Source organism: Poecilia mexicana, unplaced genomic scaffold (genome assembly GCF_051168715.1).
Source record: "Poecilia mexicana isolate PSO_F unplaced genomic scaffold, ASM5116871v1 scaffold_3, whole genome shotgun sequence".
Classification (NCBI taxonomy): domain Eukaryota; kingdom Metazoa; phylum Chordata; class Actinopteri; order Cyprinodontiformes; family Poeciliidae; genus Poecilia; species Poecilia mexicana.
Window position 1 is genome coordinate 24814638 of NW_028263372.1, and position 23042 is coordinate 24837679.

General features: G+C 42.5%; 1 protein-coding gene across 1 annotated transcript; it reads left to right on the plus strand.

The window, feature by feature from the left end:
* The first annotated feature begins 7239 nt into the window (after positions 1-7239).
* Positions 7240-16213, plus strand: dldh (dihydrolipoamide dehydrogenase). The gene is made up of 12 exons (XM_014973270.2): positions 7240-8273; positions 8383-8685; positions 9268-9328; positions 9688-9945; positions 11687-11747; positions 12381-12511; positions 12627-12796; positions 12883-13099; positions 13201-13374; positions 13452-14181; positions 14267-14522; positions 14627-16213. The coding sequence occupies exons 1-12, from the start codon at positions 8220-8222 to the stop codon at positions 14630-14632; spliced, it is 2421 nt and encodes an 806-aa protein (XP_014828756.2). The 5' UTR covers positions 7240-8219; the 3' UTR covers positions 14633-16213.
* The last annotated feature ends 6829 nt before the right edge of the window (positions 16214-23042 follow it).

Genomic DNA, 23042 nt, shown 5'->3' on the forward strand with positions numbered 1-23042 from the left:
AAATATTTCTCTGTCGTCTCCAATGGCCCACTAAACTGTTGGGCCAAACTGGAGAATAACTCCTTTACATTAAATAAAGTCTACTGTATAAATCCTAAATGTTAGTGGAAGTTTTTAGTCATTTCTTGCACTGAATTTCAATGTTTAATGTTTAAGAGTACATATTTGTGAAATAATATGTCCAAAACAGAGGGTTAATGAATATGCAGGCTTTTAGAAAACATAACCGAGGTTGCCGGTGCTCGAGTTCTACCGTAATTACAAATACACTTTCTAAAAGTGTCATGAATGAGAATGAACCATTGTAGTTTTGTGGGTTCAGTCAGACCTCATAATACCTCTCCAGGCAAGAGTAAGTAAGGGTCTAATTGCACTCAAAGAGAATGGGAGGGGGTGGTCCTCCTCTCTGGAGTCACAAGCTATTAGGTCTACCTTCCCAACACATGGCAACCCCATCCCATCCATTCTATTGTCTGCTCCGAGCAATAATAAGGAAGGGAACATATGCTGGCAGTCAGTCCAGCTGTCAGCATCTGTTGTTTCTCAGCCAGATGCTCCATGGGCTGAGTGGACAATCCTCCCAAACAACCAGTATTCTTCTCAAACACTTTATCCAAGGAAGGAGGAGCAGCGTTGTAAATTTTAGTCACAAACGAGAGAGAGAGGAAGCAGCAAGACTCCTCCTCCTCTCAGTTTTAAGATTGGAAGTTTGGGTGAAACTGAATTGAAACGTTTTATTCATTTATAAGGCAAGAAGACAAATAAATTTGCATTACATTTTTTATTGAAATAATATAACATTAGAGAACAAATGCATTCTTAATTTTGTTTAAAAAAGTAGACCAGAGCTAGGCAGACATTTCTATTTAAAATATGAGAGCAAGTCTATTTTTCAGTTTAATATCGTAAAATGTGATAAATCTGCAGTATGTAACTTTTATAATTTTTTTTTAACGTTTGTTGTAACCGCCAATTTGTCGCGACATGTTGGTATGAAACAGATAATCTGTGAAAATAGGTTTTCCTGTAACTGTAACCTGTTTCTCCACTTCCAGCACATTTAGCAGCCAATACATGAGGATGATTGACAGCAGTAAGACCCTCCTTCCTGCTGTGTTTGGTTGGGATCAGTGCATTTCATCAGACGGCAACAGCAGCTCAGGGAGAGATTGATCTTTTCACAGGTTATCCGTCTCAAACTGTCACAACATGCTGACAGTTTTACAAATATGTAAAAACCACATTCTTTATAAAAGTTACTGCAGCTTTAATGTTGAGTCTTATCAAAACTCCGGCCTATAAATAAACACCTGCTTGTAAAACACGTGCTTGCTCCAGTAAACTGAACACCTGCTTTTGCACACATCTGCATGCATACATTCATACTCAACCCCCCACAAAGTGCTACACAGTGGCCAGTCCAGCGTGGGGCTTAAACTCCATAATCCTGCATCTCATTCTCATTTCTCATAGTTTGGGTCTGCTGCCTATTCACGTTAGATCTTTTCAGCTTCCTCCTCCTCCTACACTTGCTCTTCTTTCTCCTCTTCGATGGCATCCCCTTTGATTCCCGTCTCCCTGCAGCCCCCCCACCCCCACTCCTCTCCCGTCCTGACCAAAGCTTGACTCGGGGGTAACAGAGGCAGATGTTCTAGGAGCACACGACTGCCCTCAGCCCCGCTGAAGGCCCCCACCCACCCCCAGCACCTCCCATTTGTACTGGATCAGCAGTTAACCCCCGGAAAGAATTGGCCATACAAGCACGCACACACTCGCACAAAGAGCGCTGCTGCCCAAATCTGTAAGAGCTCAACAGTTGTCCGATTGAATGAGCAGCACACACAGATACGCAGTCACACACACCAAGCCCTGTCCAGATCCCCTCAGGTCTCCTGATAGCAGGAACACTGGGGGTCGGGCCTGGTGTCAGCGTCCAGGGTCCAGCGTCTCTGCGGGCAGCTGGCCCGGCTAATCCAGCTGCTGGAGACCGCTGCTTCTCAAGCTAAAGGCCAAGGACTCCTGGAGAGCGGCGGGTCAGGCATCTCCAGGGGCAGCTTCTCTGTGATTTGTTCATAATCCAGGGAACACAGATTTGTCTGGTTGTTTCTAGTTCATACCAAGTATCAAACTTCACAGTGCAACTGATCCGTTAGATCAGTGGCGTCTGATTGAAAAGGGCCATTTGTGGCAAAATGTGTTGCTAAAACTTCCTATTAAACTGTTAAAATATTACAAAATTCGTACACTTTAAATAAAAACTAATTTACAAAAAACTTTTCAGCAAGAAATATGAGTTTGTTTTAAGTCAGTAATTCCTTAATCTTGATGAAAAAGTACTAGTTATGACTGAAATAATCTACCAGTGGAACAAACCATCTTAACTTATAATATGTTTGTTACTGGTTTCTCGATTGGTGACTAAATAATGTTTTTATGACTTTATTTTTGTGTTTTAATGACGTGAAGCATTTTGAACTTCCTTGTTGCTGAGATGCTATACAAACAAACTTGATGGATTAATATAAGTTATAGTCTGATGCCAGTGTTAAATAATTGTCCTCTATCTCTCCATCTATCTCTGTGCAGCATCCAGTCAATTTTGAAAAGGCCGGAACTGATGGTTAAATGAAGATTTATTAAGGCCATCAACCACTGTAAGAGCTAGACAAGAACAAATAAAAATTGTTACATCTGTACAATTTATTCATTAATGCAAGCAATAACTTAATTTTCATAAACATTTGAAATTACTCAAATAAACTTAAATATTCCCAATATTCCCTTATTGACTGAAGCTAAAATTTGAAGTTGCTTTTTATTCGTTTTTTCTGTTTTAATTTATTGCAGTTACAAGGTGTGTTCTGTTACCATAGCTACCTTAACAAGGAAGTTACCAAAATAAAAGCATTGACCCTGTGTATCTACGTCACTTAATCAATCGAGGCGCCATGATGGACATCGGAAGTGAGGGACAAGAATATTGAACAGAGCGACTTTAGTTGTTTTCCAAAGTTGTTTTTGTCAGTTTATTCATGGTTTCTACTTGTTCGACTCGAGCTAATTTGTCTGTGAACGTAACACACCTGGTTGAGGTTCAAAGACGGCGGTATTTACAAAACGGCTAGCTTGGAAACCAACCCACTCCCTCCTGACATGTTGATCAAATTACAGACTTTGCATGAATTCACACCACATGATTTATGTCACTATGTCATAAACAGCGTTTCTCCCTTACACAGGAGCAACCTAAAAACGTACAAAAGACGCTATGCTAATTTCCGTATGCTAGGCTACATGACGGTGCGGCATTATGGTTCCTAATGGCTACATCGTACCTTCTCCATAACACCATGTTTGATATCTTTATAATTATACTTGCATATAAAGTATATTAACGTTAATCTTCTTACCTAGTAAAAAGTGTTTGCTGTAAATCCGCGGTTACGTCCAGGGCTGACAGTCATTATGTTTGACGGCTGCTATCCGCCGCCGTATCTTTGCTCATTAAAAGTTATAAAATAAAAACAAGTTTTGGTTTGCATCCTTGTCTGTTTGTGCAGCCGACAAAAATACCCTGTCACCATCTTTAAAGTGAAATCAACTAAATCAAAGCAATATTTTGCCACCAGATGTTTGTTGACAGGACTTAAAGGAGCGCATTGGTTGCTCTGACGTCCATCATGGCGGAGCAGGCACAGTTCTGAAGAGCGTGACGTCATGTGCAAAGGGCCAGTATAACCAATAAACAAAAGTAACTACACTCAGTTGGCCTTTACAATCTATCAATGTTCTCTAACAGCTAGACTTCTGCATGACTGAATATCCATCTCAGTTGAGCTTTATCTCACTTAGCAGTGATGCTAATCTAAATTCTTTCATGTAAACCAGAACCAGAACTTTGCTGAACCATGCAGTCCAGAGTCCTTTTGAACTTTGATTTCTACAGCTGACTGAAGCAAAGGCCATCACGCTATGTGCAACAATGTGCATGTATGTGTGTAGCTGGTGTGATGGTGATGATGTGGAGGTTCCCACGATGGCCATCCATCCATTTCTTGGCACGCACATACACACACTCACAGGCCATATGGCCACCTCACAGCCCCTGCATGCCACCACTGTGATTTGGCTCTGGAGGCCCGCATCTTCACCCACAGCGCGGCGTGGCTTCTTCTTCTGCTGCTGCTGCAGATTAGGCAGAGAAATAAAAACGATGGCACAGAAAATTATGACTTATAAGAGCCAGTAGGCAGTCAGTGATGAGAGAGGACATTTGGTGGCGGCTCGGTCGGTGTTGTGGTGTTTGGTGAGCAGATGGCCGGGGCTCGAGGAGGGGCGTGTCCTGTCCTCGCGACCCTTCACAAATCACAAGTTCTCCCCTGAGGGGCTCACGACTCGCCGTTCAATAGGAATCAATGGGAATTACTCCACCAGAGAAAGAGATGAATGGGCGGCGGGGCGCGAGACCTCTCCCTTTGTTGTTCCCGCTGAGCGAGCGCGCGCGTGCACCGACAAACACGCGCTCACATGCAGCTATTCTGTCTCACACGCGCGCACACACAGATAGACAACAGGAAAGCACTTCAATTAAACAATCAGACCTCCACTTAAACAATTTTTTACCCCGCCCCCACTCCCACTCACGCGCGTCCACGCATCTACATGCACGCACGCAAAAGAAGAGGGATCAGAGGGGAGGAGTTTCTGCTGTTTCCTTAAGACACACAATCTCCTGACATAAATTATGTTTTGGGGGGAGAAGTGTCGTCTTGATGTTGTTGAGCAGAGGGGGCTCATCTCACATGCCTTTCAGTCACGCTTTGCTGCCATAATCAGGAAATGTGCGCCACGTCATGGCGATGAGTGACTGATAGGAGATACAGAGGGAGTGCAGAGGACCTCTGAAAGTCGGGATGAGTTTGAATAAAAGCCTTCAAGACACGGATTTTACGGCATGCCAAACGAGCACCGGTGGCAGCAACACTGTGGGCTGAAATCAGAAATCAGCAGCGTCCCGCAGCTCAGGGGGTAACTGTGGAAAAAATGAGGCAGGCAGGAATATAATGGCGTAAGCTCTTAAGGTTAAAGGCCTTTCAGTCAGGGGATCCACAGACACTAAAACAAGCTTTTGCTGCAGCAGAACTGCACAGTACCCAAACATTATACTCAAGGAAGCAGGGTCGGTCCAAACCTTTTTGAGGCCCTAAGCAGATTTTTATTTGGGCCCCCTAAGCCAACATTGTCAACAGCAGATGCTTTATCGTTGCTAAGCTACTGCGTGTGTGAAACACACAAACTATTATTATTAGCGTTGTTTGTCATTAGCTTACATCACTCCAGTGTTATTTTAACCTTACACAATTAGCAAACAAACCAAAACAAAAATTTGGGTTTTGAAAAGCAGAGTGGAATTTAAGTGTGCCATATTATTTTATCTATCAGAAAGTTACGTCAGCGGATAAACACCAAATTTACAGTCAACAAGTCTGATATTTCCCCAAGAGTGGCAGCAGCAAAAAGAGAGCAACCTTTTACCATAAAAGTGATGGAAATTGTATTTCCATGTGTGACAGCATTCAGTTTGTATTACTCAATGTTATTTTAAATAATGCTATACAGTGGAGCATTAGGACTTAGCTCAGGCTGCACAATGTTTCTACACTTTTCATTGAACTCACTGTCCCAGACATGGTGGAGGCAGCATCATGCTGTGGGAACACTCTTTCTTCTTATAAACCTTGAACATAGAAACACATCAGCCTGTATGTGTTGACATGGCTGAAAGCTGGCCATATGTTAGCTGTAGATTGTGAATTAGCTTCTTGTTTGTGGACCAAAACACTGATGCTATGCAGCGCAGCTTCAACTGGAGATGTTCATTAAGGCCCTTCCTCCTCCTCCTCCTGCTCCTCCTCCTCACCAACCTGTGTGCATGTTGATAGACATAACAAGTGGCATGGCGCTCTGGTGCAGCGCCTGTTCCTCAGTGGGCGCTGCTGCTGTGCCAACACAGTAATAAATAAATAATTCAGAGCAGAGGCCCTCTCACCGGTCTCTGCTGCAAAGCCTTAAGCCTGAGGTGATTGACAAATGTGGCACCAAACACCAATTAACTGCTCTGGCCAATCAGCAACTCTCTTTAAAGCCTTTCATTTACTTTTTGTGAACATAGCCCACGTATTCACGTCTTAGCTGTAAGCAATGAGAAAGCCTTAAGATATTTTACAAATATGACACAGCAGAAGAAGAGTAGCATGCTGAGGGATTTACTTAAAGTTTGATCAAAGAACCATTAGCATCTAAAGCTGCTTTAGGGCCAGAGGCCAGCTCATAATAACTTCATGGCAACAAGTGCGCATTCTTCCCCGCATTTTTCTGCGGATAAAAAACACACATATGCAAATACGTTTGTGAGTTCATGTGAGCTGATGTCATCCGGCTGTGAGACAAACAGGCCTGCACGTCACTTTTTTAGCAACCGATTGTTAAAAAACCAGCTCATGTTCGTGTCTCTACATGATAGAATATTTATTTATATGTATATAAACACACGTTCAGATTACCGTTTATAAAACTCTCCGTGTCTGTGTGCGTGTGTGTGTGTCTCTGGTGTTGTATTATTGTGAGAGAGCAGGTGCTGCCGGCCCAATTAACATACAGCTGAAAGCACAAAGAGAAAAAAGTTTACTCCCTCTGTGAGTGCCCTCCTCCTCATCCTCCCTCCGCCCTCTCCTCACAAAGTCCCTTAATGACAGCCACGCGAGTGACACACCACCATGTACTTTTTTTTCTTTTGCTGCCTTATACCAAAGAGCATGTAAGGAAAATACAGGCATGAAGAGAAATTAACGTTTGAGGTGCGCTGATCTGTGATCCTTGTGCGTAATTTGGGGGAATATTTGCGCACCGATGTGATGTTTATGTTTGAAGAGCGTAAAATTGATGTTTACAGCCTTACACGACTCAAGATAAACACAAACACACTGTAAATATTTATAGAAAACTCTGATTTAACTAGAAGATAAGCTCTTTGTAATATGTTTTTTTCTAGATACTTAGGGAACTATTTATTAATTAACCAAAACAGTTCATCTGCCAGCAAACATATAATTAATTTAACGATTATGGACGCGCATTTTAGTTTAGTTAGCCTGCACGGAGAAGATCTACGCGTCAATAAATTACTTCAACAGGAACAGATTGACTGGTTTTGGGTGGGAACGTTAAAAAAAACGGGGTAACACCATAGGAATGCGATGGAGCAGATGGTCGTTAGCGGCTGGCTGCGCGGCCAGCCAGCCAGCATCAGGCCAGCCAAGACTTCACCATAGTCAGCTCAGAAATGAGAACCCACCGTCTAACTGGCTGCTGCTGCTGCCGCTGCGCAAATAATAAATCTCCCGGTAGAGTTGAGGATTTCGTGTGGAGGTAAAAGAATTTGTCGGAATGTAAATAGGCTCCGCGCGGTGGAGGAGGGAGCCATCAGGGGAAGCGAGAGGTTGTTGTACATTTAACAGCTCAGTAGCCATTTGGTCTGTCCCCTTGAGAGAAAAAGAGAGAGGGGGGGCTTCAATTTTTTTCTTTTTTTTTGGATGGGGGACTCCTACCCTCCTCCTCCTCCTCCTCCTGTTTCTTTGTAATGGCCCCGGGGCGGACTTGTGGTGGTGGTGGAAGGAGGGGAAGAAGAGAGGCAGAGGGCCTCATTTGCATCTTATTACCCTTCGCTTGCTGGCCCTGTATAAAACCCTGCGCAGGGCAGAAAACCTATCAGACTTACTCACTGATACATGTCATCAAAGGAGAGGGAGCGGAGGTTATTTTCTGTGTTTAGGATAAAAACATCCTGAAAACAAAGAAATAAACTGGAACAAATAAAGAAGATCATCTTTTCTACAACCTAGTTGGAATTAACTCCGATATTTCCGCTCTGGATTTCTCTAAGGGGGACTATTCCGCTGGATCTTACTTGAATCTGTGAAAGTCCGACTCGTTTTGAGAAAAGAAAAGAAAAAAAAACAAATCCGACACTTTTGAGGGAGTGAGCAGATGGACAGGTGACCGACGCGCTCCAGGAAAAGTGTCTCCTAATTTTCAGCCTCGTGCGTAAAAACGTCGCCTTGACCGTGAGCGCAGCTTTGAAAACTTTCTCCATGAGTGTTTGAGTGGTGCCACACGGACCCGCGGAGCTTTCACTGCTTGTTGAGGAGGCTGTCAACACAATGGGACGCCTGTGTCTGCTCCTCATTGTCAGTCTGTCCTCTCTCACCTGCCAGGTACGTCCCAACATCCAGGGCTCCTAAGATCTCATTCTAATTTACTCACTCTTAAGAGTCTTTTCTCAGATCTTTCCCATACGAGTGTTTACCCCCCTCTGTGTTGTAGGTTTTGTGCTCAGGCGTGTTCGAGCTCAAGCTGCAGGAGTTTCTCAACAAGAAGGGGATTGCTGGGAACGCCAACTGTTGCCCGGGAGGCGCCGCGCACCCGCAGGGCCACCAGCAGTGCGAGTGCAAGACTTTTTTTCGGGTCTGCCTGAAGCACTACCAGGCCAGCGTCTCTCCGGAGCCTCCCTGCACATACGGCGGCGCGGTGACTCCCGTTCTCGGCTCCAACTCCTTCCAGGTGCCGGAGACCAACGCGGACAGCTTCACCAACCCGATCCGCTTCTCCTTCGGCTTCACATGGCCGGTGAGTAACCGGAGATGACAGTTGTTATCCCCCACATCACTTATCATCACTTATCGTTTTATGTTACTGGCGTAGGAATTGGACTTTTGTGATGGATTTTATGAAGGGGGAAGAAAAAGCCCTAACAGATGCTCCCAGACTCAACACTTGTGAGGGTCTTTGTCAGCAGCGTGTGAGAGGGGCTATTGTAGTAACTCTGCGCCCTTTGGTGGGATAAAACAGGGAGGGGATGCGGGCGAGAGAGAGGGAGAGAGGGGAGGTGTCACCAAAAAGTTTTCCCCCTCCGATCAGCCGTGGTGGGAAATCTAACATCCTCTGAGTTGGCACATCATTTGCAGCGCAGCGTGAAATTCCGCCTCATTTTGGGTTTTACAGCGGTGTCAGAGTGTGATAGTAGCAGGGGTGTGAAAAACAGAAGAAGGAGCAGGTAGCCCGGCCTTATTAGGCCTCTAATCAGTATTAGAATTAGACTGTGAAGTTTATGAGAGCTCCTAATGGCCCTGTGGCTCTGGAGGCTAAAGGTAAGGGGGAGGTTTATCTGCAAGCAGAGCAGCTGTTGACTGTCTGTCTGTCTGTCCTCAGGGGACGTTTTCACTGATCATTGAAGCTCTGCACACGGACTCCCTGGACGACCTGACAACAGGTGGGTGACAGGACAGGTGTGTGTGTGTGTGTGCGCGCGCGCGCGCGCATGTGTGTGAAACGATGGTCTTGCAGAGGCATGTTTTCCCACTCAGATCTCAACAAGATACACTCATGCTTTTTACATTTCAACATTTCACCTAAAATAAGGTCATTTGTGTGTAACTCAAACATGCTTTCGACTCTTATTGTGGGTTTTATTTTAAAGTTAGTGTGACATCTTTTCCCATCTCTGAAGTCTCAGTCAGTGACAGCAGAGATTGTTGTTTGTATTCCAGACGCTGGAAGTAAGTTTTGCATCTTGACCTTCAGAGTGACAACAAATGACCTTGTTCAAACTGTGATCCACTTCTTCTGCAGAGAACCTGGAGCGGCTGATCAGCAGGTTCACCACACAGCGGCACCTGACCGTAGGAGAGGAATGGTCCAAGGACATGCAGACGGCCAGCAGGACAGAGCTGCGCTTCTCCTACCGCTTCCTGTGTGATGAGCACTACTACGGCGACGGTTGCTCCGTCTTCTGCCGGCCCCGGGACGATGCCTTTGGACACTTTACCTGCGGCGAGCGAGGCGAAATCATATGCAATTCTGGCTGGAAGGGCCAGTACTGCACTGAACGTGAGTGGGTTTGCTCATTGATCAAACTCTTTCATTACGCCGGTGCAGGGAAGCTAAATGAAAGAGCAGGAAGGAGGGATGAAAAATAAAGGGAGGCTTTTCCAACTCAGTGGTGAAGCAGTGGCTAATATTTGGATCTGATGCTAAGCAGAGGATGATGATGTGTGCACCAAGCTCACAGAATCCTGTAGTCCGAATATTATTGACCAACACAACAATAGTACATACGTTAGACGCAGAGGTGAGTAAAGTACCCAAAAAGTTGTACTTAAGTAAGAGTAGCAATACTTCAACATGTTTTACTCAAGTAAAAGTAAAAAGCAGCCAAGAAATTATTCAAAAAAGTATTTGGTGAAAGTCTACTCAAGTGCTGAGTACCTGATCATTTAATATTTAAAAATACATAATCAGACGGACCAAAATATAAAGTTATGTACATTTTGTTATGAAAATTATCCATATAACAAAATCACAAATTTTCAAAATCAATTTCTTTCTTTAGAAAACTTTAACAGAAACTCCAAGTGTTTGTATCTGGTGAATGTTTGGTTAAAACATGTTTGTTTTTCACTCAGTGGATAAAAGATCCAGAGATTTTACCCGAGTAAGAGCAGGGACACTTAATAATACAATTGCTGAATTAAAAGCATAGCAGAAATACTTATAAAAGTAAAACTTTTTCCAAAAACCTACTGAAGTAAATGTAAGTAGTTACCACCAAACTCTGATTAGTAGCTACCCAATCACTTCCATTTTAAAGGAATTGTCTTTCAGTCGTCATCAAGATTTTGGGGTTTTTCTTTTTCCTGCACAGTTTAAAAAACAGTTTTTCAATCCAAAGTTTATTTCTCCAGCAGTCGTTTGCCTCTCTTTATTGTCGGATACTTTTTCCAGCTCATAAAGGAGGGCCCGTGTGCAACAGGCGTCAGTCAGTTATCCCATTGCACCAGAGGCCTCCGTTCTAATGAGCCGCGGTGGCTCCTCAGTAATTCACACGCCGCGTGCCTTCCATTAGACCGCTGGGGCCTCCTCGCCCCCAAACCTCCTCCCCGATTGGCCAAGTGGGGGTCCTATATTGTTGCGGCCGGGGCCGGTGATTGGCCGAGCCGGGTCGTGTATTGTTGTGGAGGGGGCAGCTGCTCAGTGAGAGGAGACAATGGAGCAGCTGTCTGGTGGTTAGCTCCTCACAGACCAGCTGGCCCTGGGGGGAAAAGGTGGAGGAGGAGGGGGATGAGGAGAGAGGGAAAGAAGGGGAGAGGAGGAGGAAGAGGAGATAAGGAGCAGGGGAGGGGATGGAGGATGGAGGATGAAGGAAATAAAAAGGAGGAGGACAGAGGCAAGGGGTGAGAAAAGGGGACTTCTGACCCACAGTCAAGGGGAGAAAGGGGGCTTTGTGTGGGGGGCTTTTTGTTGTAGAGCTAGCCTGTTAAAAGAGGGGCTTCTTGGCTGGTTCTCCTTCTTTGAGACCCAAACTGTGATAGCTTCCAGCTTGGCTGAAAGGTAGTATTTCATCAAAACACCTAAAACCTAAGGGTGGTCACACATGACCCGATGACAATGATTCCCTTCAACATGCTAAAATGTGAACCAGAGAGACTGAAAGAGTAGTCAGATGAGTAAACACACAATCCAGAAGGCAGACAAGCAAGAAGCAATGTAAATGTTGGGGGTTTTTTCAGGGTTGCAGTTTGAAAATCTTGTCTTTCCTGGTTTGGCTGATCTGTTTGTTTTCTTTTTACAGCTATCTGTCTTCCTGGATGTGATGAAGAACATGGATTCTGTGACAAACCAGGAGAATGCAAGTAAGTTCAAAACAAGCTGCTTTTACCTGTCTCTAAACTAGGGCTGCATAGTAAATCAATAACAATATATACTGCAATAGACTCGTGATCAACTTTAAATAGATAATACGCCTAATAGAATTTTCACTGAACTCCAGAACCGCACAGCATTCTGGGAGACGTAAGCAGATTAAAGGCTTTAGCCACTCAGCCTCTCAAGGTTACCTAAGTAATTTCTCTTTGGGATCAATAATGTATTTTTGAATTGAATTGGTGGCCTCAACTAACTCGCTCACTCTTTGGTTACATAGCAACAACTTGCTGAGGAACTTTTGGTTACCTAGCAACAATCCGTTGAGTAACTTGCCCAGCAGGAGTTTAAGGTTTCGCCATTGTGCCTCATAATTACTTAAAAATAAAAAACTACAGCCTGGAGTAAAAGCTGTGAATAAAAGAGTAAATGTCTTATCACTCGTCTGGTAGTATTTCAGATATTTAAAACAATGAACTAATCAATAATTACTGATATCGACTGATATGATATGCTTATATCATGATACGTTTTTCAGCCATCTTGTCCAGCCCTTCTCTAACCTAAGCTACCCTGACCTTCGTCTCCTTCAGTTTGATATTAACTGGTTGGTGTTCTCCCAGGTGTCGTGTGGGATTCAGTGGGCGTTACTGTGATGACTGCATTCGTTACCCAGGTTGCCTCCACGGCACCTGCCAACAACCCTGGCAGTGCAACTGTCAGGAGGGATGGGGTGGGCTCTTCTGCAACCAGGGTGAGTTTGTAGACAAGTTCACTAAAATGCTGCGCTGCTGTTTGAATTCCTTCTGTCCTTGCTTGTCTTGTATTTAATCTGTGTGGTTCATAAGTGCAACTGTTTGTATTTCCAGACCTGAATTACTGCACACACCATAAGCCTTGTCTTAACGGAGCCACCTGCACCAACACGGGTCAGGGCAGCTACACATGCTCCTGTCCTCCTGGATACACCGGTGCTAACTGTGAGATCCAAGTCAATGAATGCTCAGAAAATCCCTGTCGAAATGGAGGCAGCTGCATTGTGAGTACCACTTTAAAGACATGAGAATGTCTTTTGGTACAGCAACAGTCTTAAACTTGTGCCTAACCAAGAATTGTTGTCAACAGGACGATGACAACGGCTACAAGTGCACATGTCCACCTGGTTTTTATGGAAACAACTGTGAGCTAAGCGCCAATACGTGTGCAGACGGGCCGTGTTTCAACGGTGGACGTTGTGTGGACAACCCTGAAGGTGGCTACTTCTGTCAGTGCCTAATGGGATATGCTGGGTTCACTTGTGAGAAGAAAATTGACCATTGCTCCTCCAACCCTTGTCTAAGTGGTAGGTTGTTGTGTTTTATCAGTATACCCTACTCCACATTTACTTCTAAATCAAGTGGTGGGGAACTGGGAGACTAATCATAATGATACTTCACTTTACAGGTGCAGAATGTGTGGATCTGGTTAACTCCTACTTGTGTGAGTGTCCAGAGGGCTTTTCAGGGCCCAACTGTGAGGTTAGCAGTGGCATTTCTGTACTGTGCCAGTCCTTTCCTTGTCAGAATGGTGGAACTTGCCAGGACACAGTGGATGGCTACACATGCAATTGCCCACCAGGTATGACCGTTTTTAATCTACTTTCTTGCTAAATGTTGTTTGGACCAATTTTTGAGACTCTGAACTTTTCTTTGCAGGATATACAGGCAAAAACTGCAGCTCTCCAATATCTCGGTGCATTCACAACCCGTGTCATAATGGAGCCACTTGCCATGAACGTGGTGGACGCTACGTGTGTGCCTGTGTGCCGGGCTATGGTGGGAATAACTGTCAGTTCCTCCTACCAGAGGTTCCCAAGAGTTCCCAGCCCGTCATTGATGGACCAGATCGGCGATATTCATCTTCAGAAAGTGGGAATACTGAGACTGAGGAGGATGACGACAGCGGATTCCCGTGGACAGCTGTCTGTGCCGGCGTTTTCCTCGTTCTTGTGATCCTGATCAGTTGTTCTGTGCTGGTGGTCTACGTTCGCGTCAAACTACAAACCCGACACAGTCACCATAGCGACAGTGTTCACAGTGATAGCCAGGAGACCATGAATAACCTCACAACCAATAACTGTCTTCGAAGTGACAAGGAGCTTGGTGGCATGATGACGACATCAATTAAAAACACCAATAAGAAAGCAGATTATCATTCGGACCTTGCTGGATCAATTGGGGGTCTGAGTGGAATCAGCAGCCTCAATGGATCTGAGAAAAATGGTTTTAAGCCTCGTTACCCAAGTGTGGAGTACAACCTGGTCCATGAACTCCGGCAAGACGATCTGTCGCCATGTACAGAGGAGGACTGCAAACAACCAGAGCCCAAATGTGAGCCACTAGATGAGCCCAGCAGAGGGGAAGGATTCAGGAAAAGACTAAACAGGTACTCAAGAATCACCCTAAACACATTACAACCCCATGTAGAATGAAGGACAGTATTTCTAATCTCTTTTTTGTTCATCCCACAGTGATGCTTCGGAAAAGAAAGCATCGGCAGAGTCACCAGGATGCAGCGAAGCAAAAGATCAGCCATCCTCTGATTTAAACTGTCACACAGCGAGGGACCCTCAGTACCAGTCAACCTGCGACCTCAAATTCCAGCCAGCCAATGAGGCTGTGTACCCTACTCCCAGTGACAGCCGGTACCCCTGTTCCAGCGATACCAAATACCAGTCTGTCTACGTCATATCAGACCAGAAAGATGAATGTATCATTGCTACAGAGGTGAGAACACAGCCTGTTTTATCTGTTTGAGCTACCACACCAGAAAAATAACCTTCCACCTGTACTGGTGCCCCAGCACTAACTTTGTTTTCTTTGTTTTACAGGTATAATTATGGTACCAGTTTCCTGTGGTTGATGTTAGTCCACACACACCAACCCTGAGCAGTATAGCTCAGCTTGTTTCTGGGAGGTTTTACTCCTGCTGTTTGCTGCTGTTCCCTGGGATTTCCTAGAGGACTTTGAGCCAAGGTGATGATGTGCAAGTGCAGACGCATCACCCGCTTGGCCTTGACTGAGAACTACAGTGATACTACGGGTCAATTTACAATATCCTTGGCCTTTGATGGACGCAGGTCTTTTGGTGACTCTATGCTATGGATGAAGCGCCAGAACAAAGTGCTGGCACTTGTACAGACGTTGTACAGACAAAAGGCTGACTCAGACAGTCAAAAACTGCTGGAGAACTCACAAAGAGCTTGCTTGATGTCTCCTTGCAGCACTGGAAGATTTACAGCTCATCAGTGGATGAACTGTTCTCTCCTGATGAGCAGCGGAGCATTGACTTGGATATTGACCGATGATATTGTACGGTGATGTACCGACTGAATGAACAATGTAGTACCTTTAGTGTACTGAAAATCTTTAAAGTACTGCTGTAGTACTGTTACGTGCTGTGGTTTTACATTGCTGTGTAAAATCTGTCCTGGATTTCCAGTAGTTTATGTTCTGCACAGTGCTGCAGAGTAGAGTGTGGAGCTGTTGCAACAGTAGGAGTCCCTGTAATTTTAGGCTGACCATTTTTATAAATTCATTCAAGGTATCACAAGCAGAACTTTCCATATCAGATTATCTATAGAGTTTAGGACCACTTGTAGGACAGCCGAACACCTTCAACTCTACAGCACTGGCAGATGTAGCTGAGCTGGTTCTCAGCAGGAAACAGAGAACTGAAAACTCCAGTAGTGACTGCAGATCGATCCACCATGGATACTGTTGGGCCATACTGGCCTCTGAGCCCTGAAAAGCCTGATACGCAGGGCGATGCTTGGGGCAAGGGATACAAGACTAAACAAATCAGACCAGTACATGCATCATATTTAATTATCAAATCATCTGTTCGACTTAAACCTGACTGTTTGGCTTCTTTTTATCCTGACTTCGTAATGATGTTTTTCCAGGAGAACAAGGCCACGCTATAAAGTCTTAACTGCCAAGACCTCATTGCACTATAGAGGTATGTGTGCATATGTGTGTGTGGAAGTGTGTGTGTACAGAAGAAGTAAATGGCCGCTTTTGGTGTCGATGTATGCACTGCCCTCTCCCGCCCCAGTCTTCCACTATCAGCCAATTCAAGGACACCATGACTCCTCCTGCCGCTGGTTAGGATCTTTTGTTTTGTTTTTTAAAATTTATTTGTTATCTAAAGAAAGATGTATGCGTTTAATTTAATTATGTAATTATTTTTGCTTCAGTTTGTTGTGTTGTTTTTGTTAATCTTGTTATAATTTAAGTTGTGTTGTTTTTATTTGGCAGATGATGTATGTATGTAAGTATATATGTATGCATGTGTTAGGCACTTGAGACCACTGTGACTGTGTTGTATTTAAGAGAAAAGTCGTATGTACAGAGCCTGTCATTTTTATAACTGGAAAATGCGATATTTTTCCAAAATAAAAGAGAAATGAAATCTACTCTGGTGCTGGAAAATATTTTCATGCTAAGGCAGTACTGCTTGGATTAACTCAGAAGACGGCAACGAAAGCACAAGCACGTTAAAAAGTTGTCGAACAAATTTAGGCAGAGGGATTTGCCGTCACTAAGTGATTGTGTAAGTAGTGTTTGCATGATGTGTGTGTGTGTCGGGGGGGGGGGTGCCTGTGTGTGTGTGTATCTGTCTGACACAGCAGAAGACTGTCTCCTTCTGGAACCACTAAATGAGACAAAGACACACCCCATAATCATAGACCGCTTAGCAAGCCTCCTCTGAGGCCAAAGTCATTTCTCTGTGCGGATCCGAATGTTAGTCCAAATGTGTGTGTTTCATTTCCTTAATGTGTTTGTGACTGGATCTCTTTTTGTCTATGAGCCTCTTTATTTGAGTACAACTTCATGTGTGTGATCTTGTTTAAGAAGAGGGGTATTTATAGCTGGAGATAGAAACCACCAGTCTGGATTTAGTCCCAGTTGCCCCTGCCTGACTACACTCTGTATATAAATGTGTGTGTAAGTGTGTGTGTGTCCCATTTAGCGACCACTGAGAGAGTAGAGGCAGCCATCAAAGAAACTCATATGGTTTGCATTCTTTTATAAACACACACCAGATAGGCTTTAAAACTGGATGACGGATGATCAGAACTTTTACCAAAAAGATGAACCGGATTAAGTGTTGACATTCGTCACATTAACACAGAGGTCACAATATGGCTGACTGATCTCAAAATAAGGAATAGAAAAAATTAAGGACAACTCTTTTACATTGCTTTGAATTATTTTTACCAGCAGCAACATAAAAAAATAAGTCAACCTTGTGTTGCTCGCAAATATTTTTACATTTTAATGCACTGTACACATTGATGTGGCATTTAGTTTACATTTATTCTTTCCTCATTTCATGACCTAAATATCATATTTTATATTACAGTTTGTGTTTCAATCATATAATCAGTGACAATGATTTACTGCATTTTCACTTATTAAGATCCTGCTCACATTTTTCGGTCATTAACTACTTCTACTAACTTCAACTAATTGTGCTAAATCATATATCAAAACGTTCTGCTTCTTCTGGAGATTTATGCTATGTCTTTTGCTAAAATTTACTATTATACTTTTTGAAATAATTGCCCTTTTGTGCAAATTTTTTGTCCCATTGAAATACATGGTGGAATTCTCTAACTGTTGTCAGTTACTAGAGTGTGCACTCTACTGACTATTTTTTAACTTTCCATCCTTTTTGACAAACAAAATTATGCTGTTCATACATATTTAACTGTACAGGAATAATTTATGCATTAAACTGTAGCCACGCATGTCTACTTTAAGGAGCTATTACTATCATTGTTGCAGGTCTTTCTGTTTTCTGTCAAACTCTTCTGGAGTACAAACATGTCACACCTTCTCCTATTCTTTCCATGTATTTCTCTCTTGTGCTCTGTTTCTATCTGTGTCAGCATTCTGCTCGTCTACCTTTCTGTATGTCTTCTGCTTTTACTGGTTTTACTGTCTGCAAAGGTCTCCTGCAAATTTTAATCAATTTTAGCAATTCATATATCAAAATATTCTGCTTTTTGTGGTAATTTGTGCTTTTTTGTTGTGTTTTCTTTTCAAATATATCAGGTTGTATACTAATTCCTGCTTCTGCTAATTTATGCTATTGTTGCTATATTTTACTTTTTTAACTCTTTCAAGTATTTCATGTTTTATACAAATTTCTGCTTCTGCTAATTTATGCTTTTTGCTATGTTTCACTATTCACCTGTTTCAGTTTGCATACTAATTTATGCTTCTGCTAATCTATGCCATTTCTTTTGCTATGTTTTACTTTTAAAATTTTCAAATATTTCAGGTTGAATTCAAAATAATGCTTCTGCTAATTCATGCTATGTCTTTGGCTAAATTTCACTCTTTAGCAAAAGACTTTCTACCATGTATGACTGTAGCTTTATCCTGCTTTCCCCCCTTATTTCTTATGCTTTGTTCTGCTGTGTTTTGCGTTTTCTGCAGCAATCATTCTGCAACTATGCATTCTCACGGCTGTTTCGCTAGGAACAGCAATTTTTCTAGTTCCTCATAGTTTTCAAACTGAATCAGTGTAAATCACATTAAAATTAACAAAAGATTTAAAGGTCTGGCTCAAGATTTTTGAAGTGAGGTTTCAAGCACCTAATATTTTATCCTCTGCAGATAACTTTGAGAACCTGGATGATGTAGCTAACTGCTAGTCTGTAGGGTCCAAAGACCAAAGACCGAACCTACCAACCCCCCAAAAATGATTTTTAAAACAATTATAACACACTTCAATAAGTAAAGTTGGCTAATTTGCGACTGGACCACATTTTGCTTTCACCATGCCTTAAATCCTCATCTTATAGGCTCAACAAGGAGCTGAAAAGGGGACAAATTATGCAAAATTCACATTTTGCAGGTTTTTTTTAACTTCCATTTGGTTCTGCTTCTAAAATCAACCAAAGTATTTTGTAAAAAAGAAAAAAACATAAAACCATTGTTGGCCAATAAGTAACATTTTTTGGTGTGTTAGTAAGTATTTGTTTCAAAAGTCTCCTCATTATTAAGTCACATTTAACAGACAACTCCAGCAGAGTCTAGCTCGCCACCTAGAAATCCAGTACCTTTGGTCAGCCGGTTCCACCAGAAACCACTTGCTGCATTCTTGTTGGTTGTGTAGGACGCTCCACTTCTGCTTTTCAAAAATGTACAGTTGTACAATAGTGCATCTGTTTGCATGGAAATGTAGACATAAAGTTAGCGGGCGTGGCCAACTGCAGCTTATTTGGATTTAAAGTGGCAAGAGATCCTAAAAGAGCTCAGTATGAGGAGCTCAAAAAAGGTAGAACTGAGCAGACTGATTTTGTGCAAAAGATTTAATGAATATGTTTTGTACAGCTCAACCTGTTCTAAGAAGCGTCACCATTAAATATATGTTCTCAGAGGCGACCTGAGATATTTTTCCAGTGTTGATTGGTACCTTGGTATGGCCGTAATTTACTCTTCTCCTAACTGAAGGGTCATATGTTCAGCATATTTTGATCCTGGAAACTATGGGTGTAGCTGAGGGATGGAAATGAGAAAACCTAACTATGACTAAAATGATAGGAGTGTGATGGGTGATAGGCGCGTTCATTGGAGTTACTGTAGTTCATGGTGTCAGTTCAAGAAGACCAAATATGTCATGTAAATAATAAAGTTTCACAGCAAAGTATTGGTTCAATAGTGAACACACTTATGCAAGTAAGTTATTTCAGGTCTTTAATTCCTATTTTCCCCTTTGTTTCCAGCTTTGTTTGTTTTGTAGCTGAATTCTACTGGACATGTGTCACAACTTATATAAAAAAAGTTTGGAAATGTTTCTCATCAAGTCTCAAAAAGCTGTAATTTTGACAGGGGCTTGTAGCTTTTTCAGTGCCTCCTTAACCGAACCATCCATGCAGCCCATCAGGCTCTGGAGACCAGAACGTTGAACCGGTGACCTGCACACCGGCTGCAGACACGGTGATGGTTGCCCTTCCAAAGACTGCCACTGTGGCTGCTCAGAAGGTATTTGCTTGTATTACATGAGCAGCAGGCAGTTGTTAGCACATACCATGCTAAGCTTTTTAACTTAACTTTTTTTCAGTGCCACAATAGCTTTTCGCTGAGTTGGAAAATCACAGGAGACAGGCTTAAAGCTGGCCCTTTGTTGTTGTCAGGCTGTCCTCCAGCCCCTGAAACAGTCGCAAACACTCGTGTCCTCCCTCGCAGCATCTATCTGGTGTCAGTAATCAGACAAAGCCCTGGTCACTGGCTGCCATATGCTGCCCTGCTGCACATAAAGAGCAGCACTCTTTGAACTTCTGAGGGGGAAATCGAAACTTCTCCATGGTAAAATATATAGAGAAGTGCTCATTCATTCAACGGAGCTTGCTTCTAATTTTCATCTGCTGCTAATATTTAGCAAGAGCCGAGCTTTTCCCAATGTCCAGACTGTGGCTTTATTTAAGTTGTAGGACATGAAACAAAAACAAAACTAAAACATGGGTAATACTTCAAATAAATCAGACATGTTTAAAAGTTTTAATATGTATTTTGCGTGATAGTCTGATCTCTCCTCTTACACTTTTCATTGTGGTGAAGTGTAGGCAGGACCGTGGCTAATCCAGAGAACAGCCTGTTTAAGTGTGTCACTGCTATAATCTGATTAATCTGTCCATTCATGCACCCCTCTCCACTCTCCTCTCCTGTTGCAGATCTTTTAGAAAATCTAAGTGTGTGTATATGTGTGTGTTTGCTGCTGCAATCTGAAATCCCATGTGTAAAAATCCATGTTAATGCCTGCTGGTGTGTTTGACAGGTGACCAGACAAAAGGACAGTCACTGGCCAAGTGGGAACTGTTTTCCTCCTCTCTTGTTACACTCCCAAACAATCTCTTTGTGTCTCTCCCTCACACACAAGCATGCAAAAATACCATGATAAAAGTTTTATTGAAACTGGATTATGGTTCTGTAATGGCTGAAGATTTCTGTGTTGTATACTGTCAAGCAGCATTTGTAGTGACCATGAACCCCAGTTAAATCTGACCTTTCACACACATTTAACTGATTGCTTCTAGCATCTTGAAAACACATTCTTGCAAGATTCTTATTAGTCAAAACAACCTGTAATACCAAGTAACCAGTATCTGTAAAATATATTAAAAGAAGTCAAAATGCATTTCAAACTACAATTTCTTGAAGAGATGATCTTTAACATGTTATTTTAGGCCTACATGCTAGAGAAAGCATGTTTATTACAGTTTTTCACAAAATAATTCCTATATAGTGAGATTTGGTCTGCTCAGTTTTGCCTATTTTGAGCTCCTTTAAGAATGACCTGTCACTTTAAATCCAAATAAGCGGCTGCTGGCCACGCCCCCCAACTCACTGTTTACACTGGCGCATAGAAATGGCTTCAAACAGATGCGCAATTATGCAGCTGTACATGTGCAGCGATTGGTTTCTGAATGGTAAGTCAACAACAAAACGCTTGTCTTTTCCATCAGCCACTGTACAGCTAATACAGCGGTAAAACCAGTCGACCAAACGCTCTGGAGCTCAGCTTGGCTAGGGTTGCTAGGTGATGGGCTGGATTTCGCTGGGGTTGCTAGGTAACGGCGCGGTGACCGTTGAACGTGACTTAACACTCAGAGGCTTTTCGAAATGTCTCATTTCTTACACAAAACATTAACTTAGGCTGCTTTCACACTGCAGAATAAAGCTACCCAAATCCGATTTTCTGTTCAATCAGATTTATTTTGCCGTGGCCGATCACGCTTCCAAATATACGAAGCTTGTGTGTGATCTTCAATGTGCACCGCAGACGACCTGAAAATGTCGTATTTGACTGTTAAATGTATTTGACATTTGATTCCATATTTTAGGGGACAAGTAGCAACACCATGCCCTCATGCTAACATTAGCCATGAAAATACATGGCATTTCACATGATTTTATATGTATTAGCTATGTTTATAAATTATAATTATATAATTTATAATTCTGAATGGATAAGTCAACATGCTGACTTAATCCATGTTACAGACAGCATTTAAGCTAACCTTAGCATTTTTGGATAATTTTAATTTATATACTAATATTAGCATACTGAATGATGTCAGTAGCATGTGTGATGTCACCAGCATGATAGATCCACTTAAATAATTTTGACTCAAGGTGTCTAGCTCCAGCAGTCATTCGGCCAACCTGGACAGGTCGCCAGTCCGTCACAGGACAACATAGAGACACACACAGACTGTAGGAGGAGGCCAGCGAACCTGGAGAGAACCCAGGTGCCCAACTCTACAAAACAGACCACATCGTGAGGAAAGAATATTATGTGGAAATGTTGAAGTAACAATTCAAGCTAGGAAGATAAGATGGGCAGAAATTGGTTTCCAAGTTGATAAATGGAACCCAATATATCAGAATATAAGTTATACAGATTACACAAGGTGCTAAAGTCACTGTTTTGGAGTGGCCGTCATAAAGCTGTGGTCTCAGTTCAGCAGAAAACGTGTAGAAAGAGCTGAAAAAGTATGCGTTTACACTGACTAAAATTAGAGAAAACTATTATGAGAAGCTTGAGGAAGCATATCCTAAATGTTTGACTCAAGCCATAAAGACTAAAAGGAAACAATAAAGGTTTTGTTTTGGTGATCCCACCTGAACTAATGGTTTAGTCAGAAATGGTTTAGTCTGATTTAATGAAGAAAACGAACTTTGTTTGCATGAACATATCTGGTATCACCAGCTTACCGTCTAAATATGTTTGATTTAGCATGTCTTTCATGCAAAACATCACAACTGCCTCAGTCCAGAGCTCCGTGGAGGGACGCAGGCCTCCATGTTATACATCAATTAACAGTCATATCCCATTCAGGTATGATAAAGTAGTTTAAAAAAAGAGCCTTATCCACACTAGGAGCAAAATAATTGGAGAAATTAAGATTTTTTAATTATTATTTGTATTCTATCATTCTTCTAGTCCAGGTCACAACTTACATGTAATCTGATCCTGAATATCTCAATGCATCTTACCCAGGAATCACTGCTGTCTTCCAGATCAGGGATGTCCAAACTTTTTGTCATGGGGACCAAAACTGGAAAGCTACTGTCGGGCCAGAAAATGTATTAAATTAAAAATGAAAAAATGTCTTTATTATGATTTCTAATTTTATTTATTTTTTGCTTAACAAAAATTTTTTTTTTATAAAATCTATTTATCATTAAAAATCCAAAACACAAAAAGGGCTTCTACCTGTTGCCTTT

Bases quoted from the DNA above. Each gene is read 5' to 3' on its own strand.
- dldh (XM_014973270.2), top strand. From the start codon at position 8,220: ATGGGACGCCTGTGTCTGCTCCTCATTGTCAGTCTGTCCTCTCTCACC. The intron at 12,797-12,882 runs GTGAGTACCACT...TGTTGTCAACAG, and splicing joins GAAATGGAGGCAGCTGCATT to GACGATGACAACGGCTACAA. The intron at 14,182-14,266 runs GTACTCAAGAAT...TTCATCCCACAG, and splicing joins TTCAGGAAAAGACTAAACAG to TGATGCTTCGGAAAAGAAAG.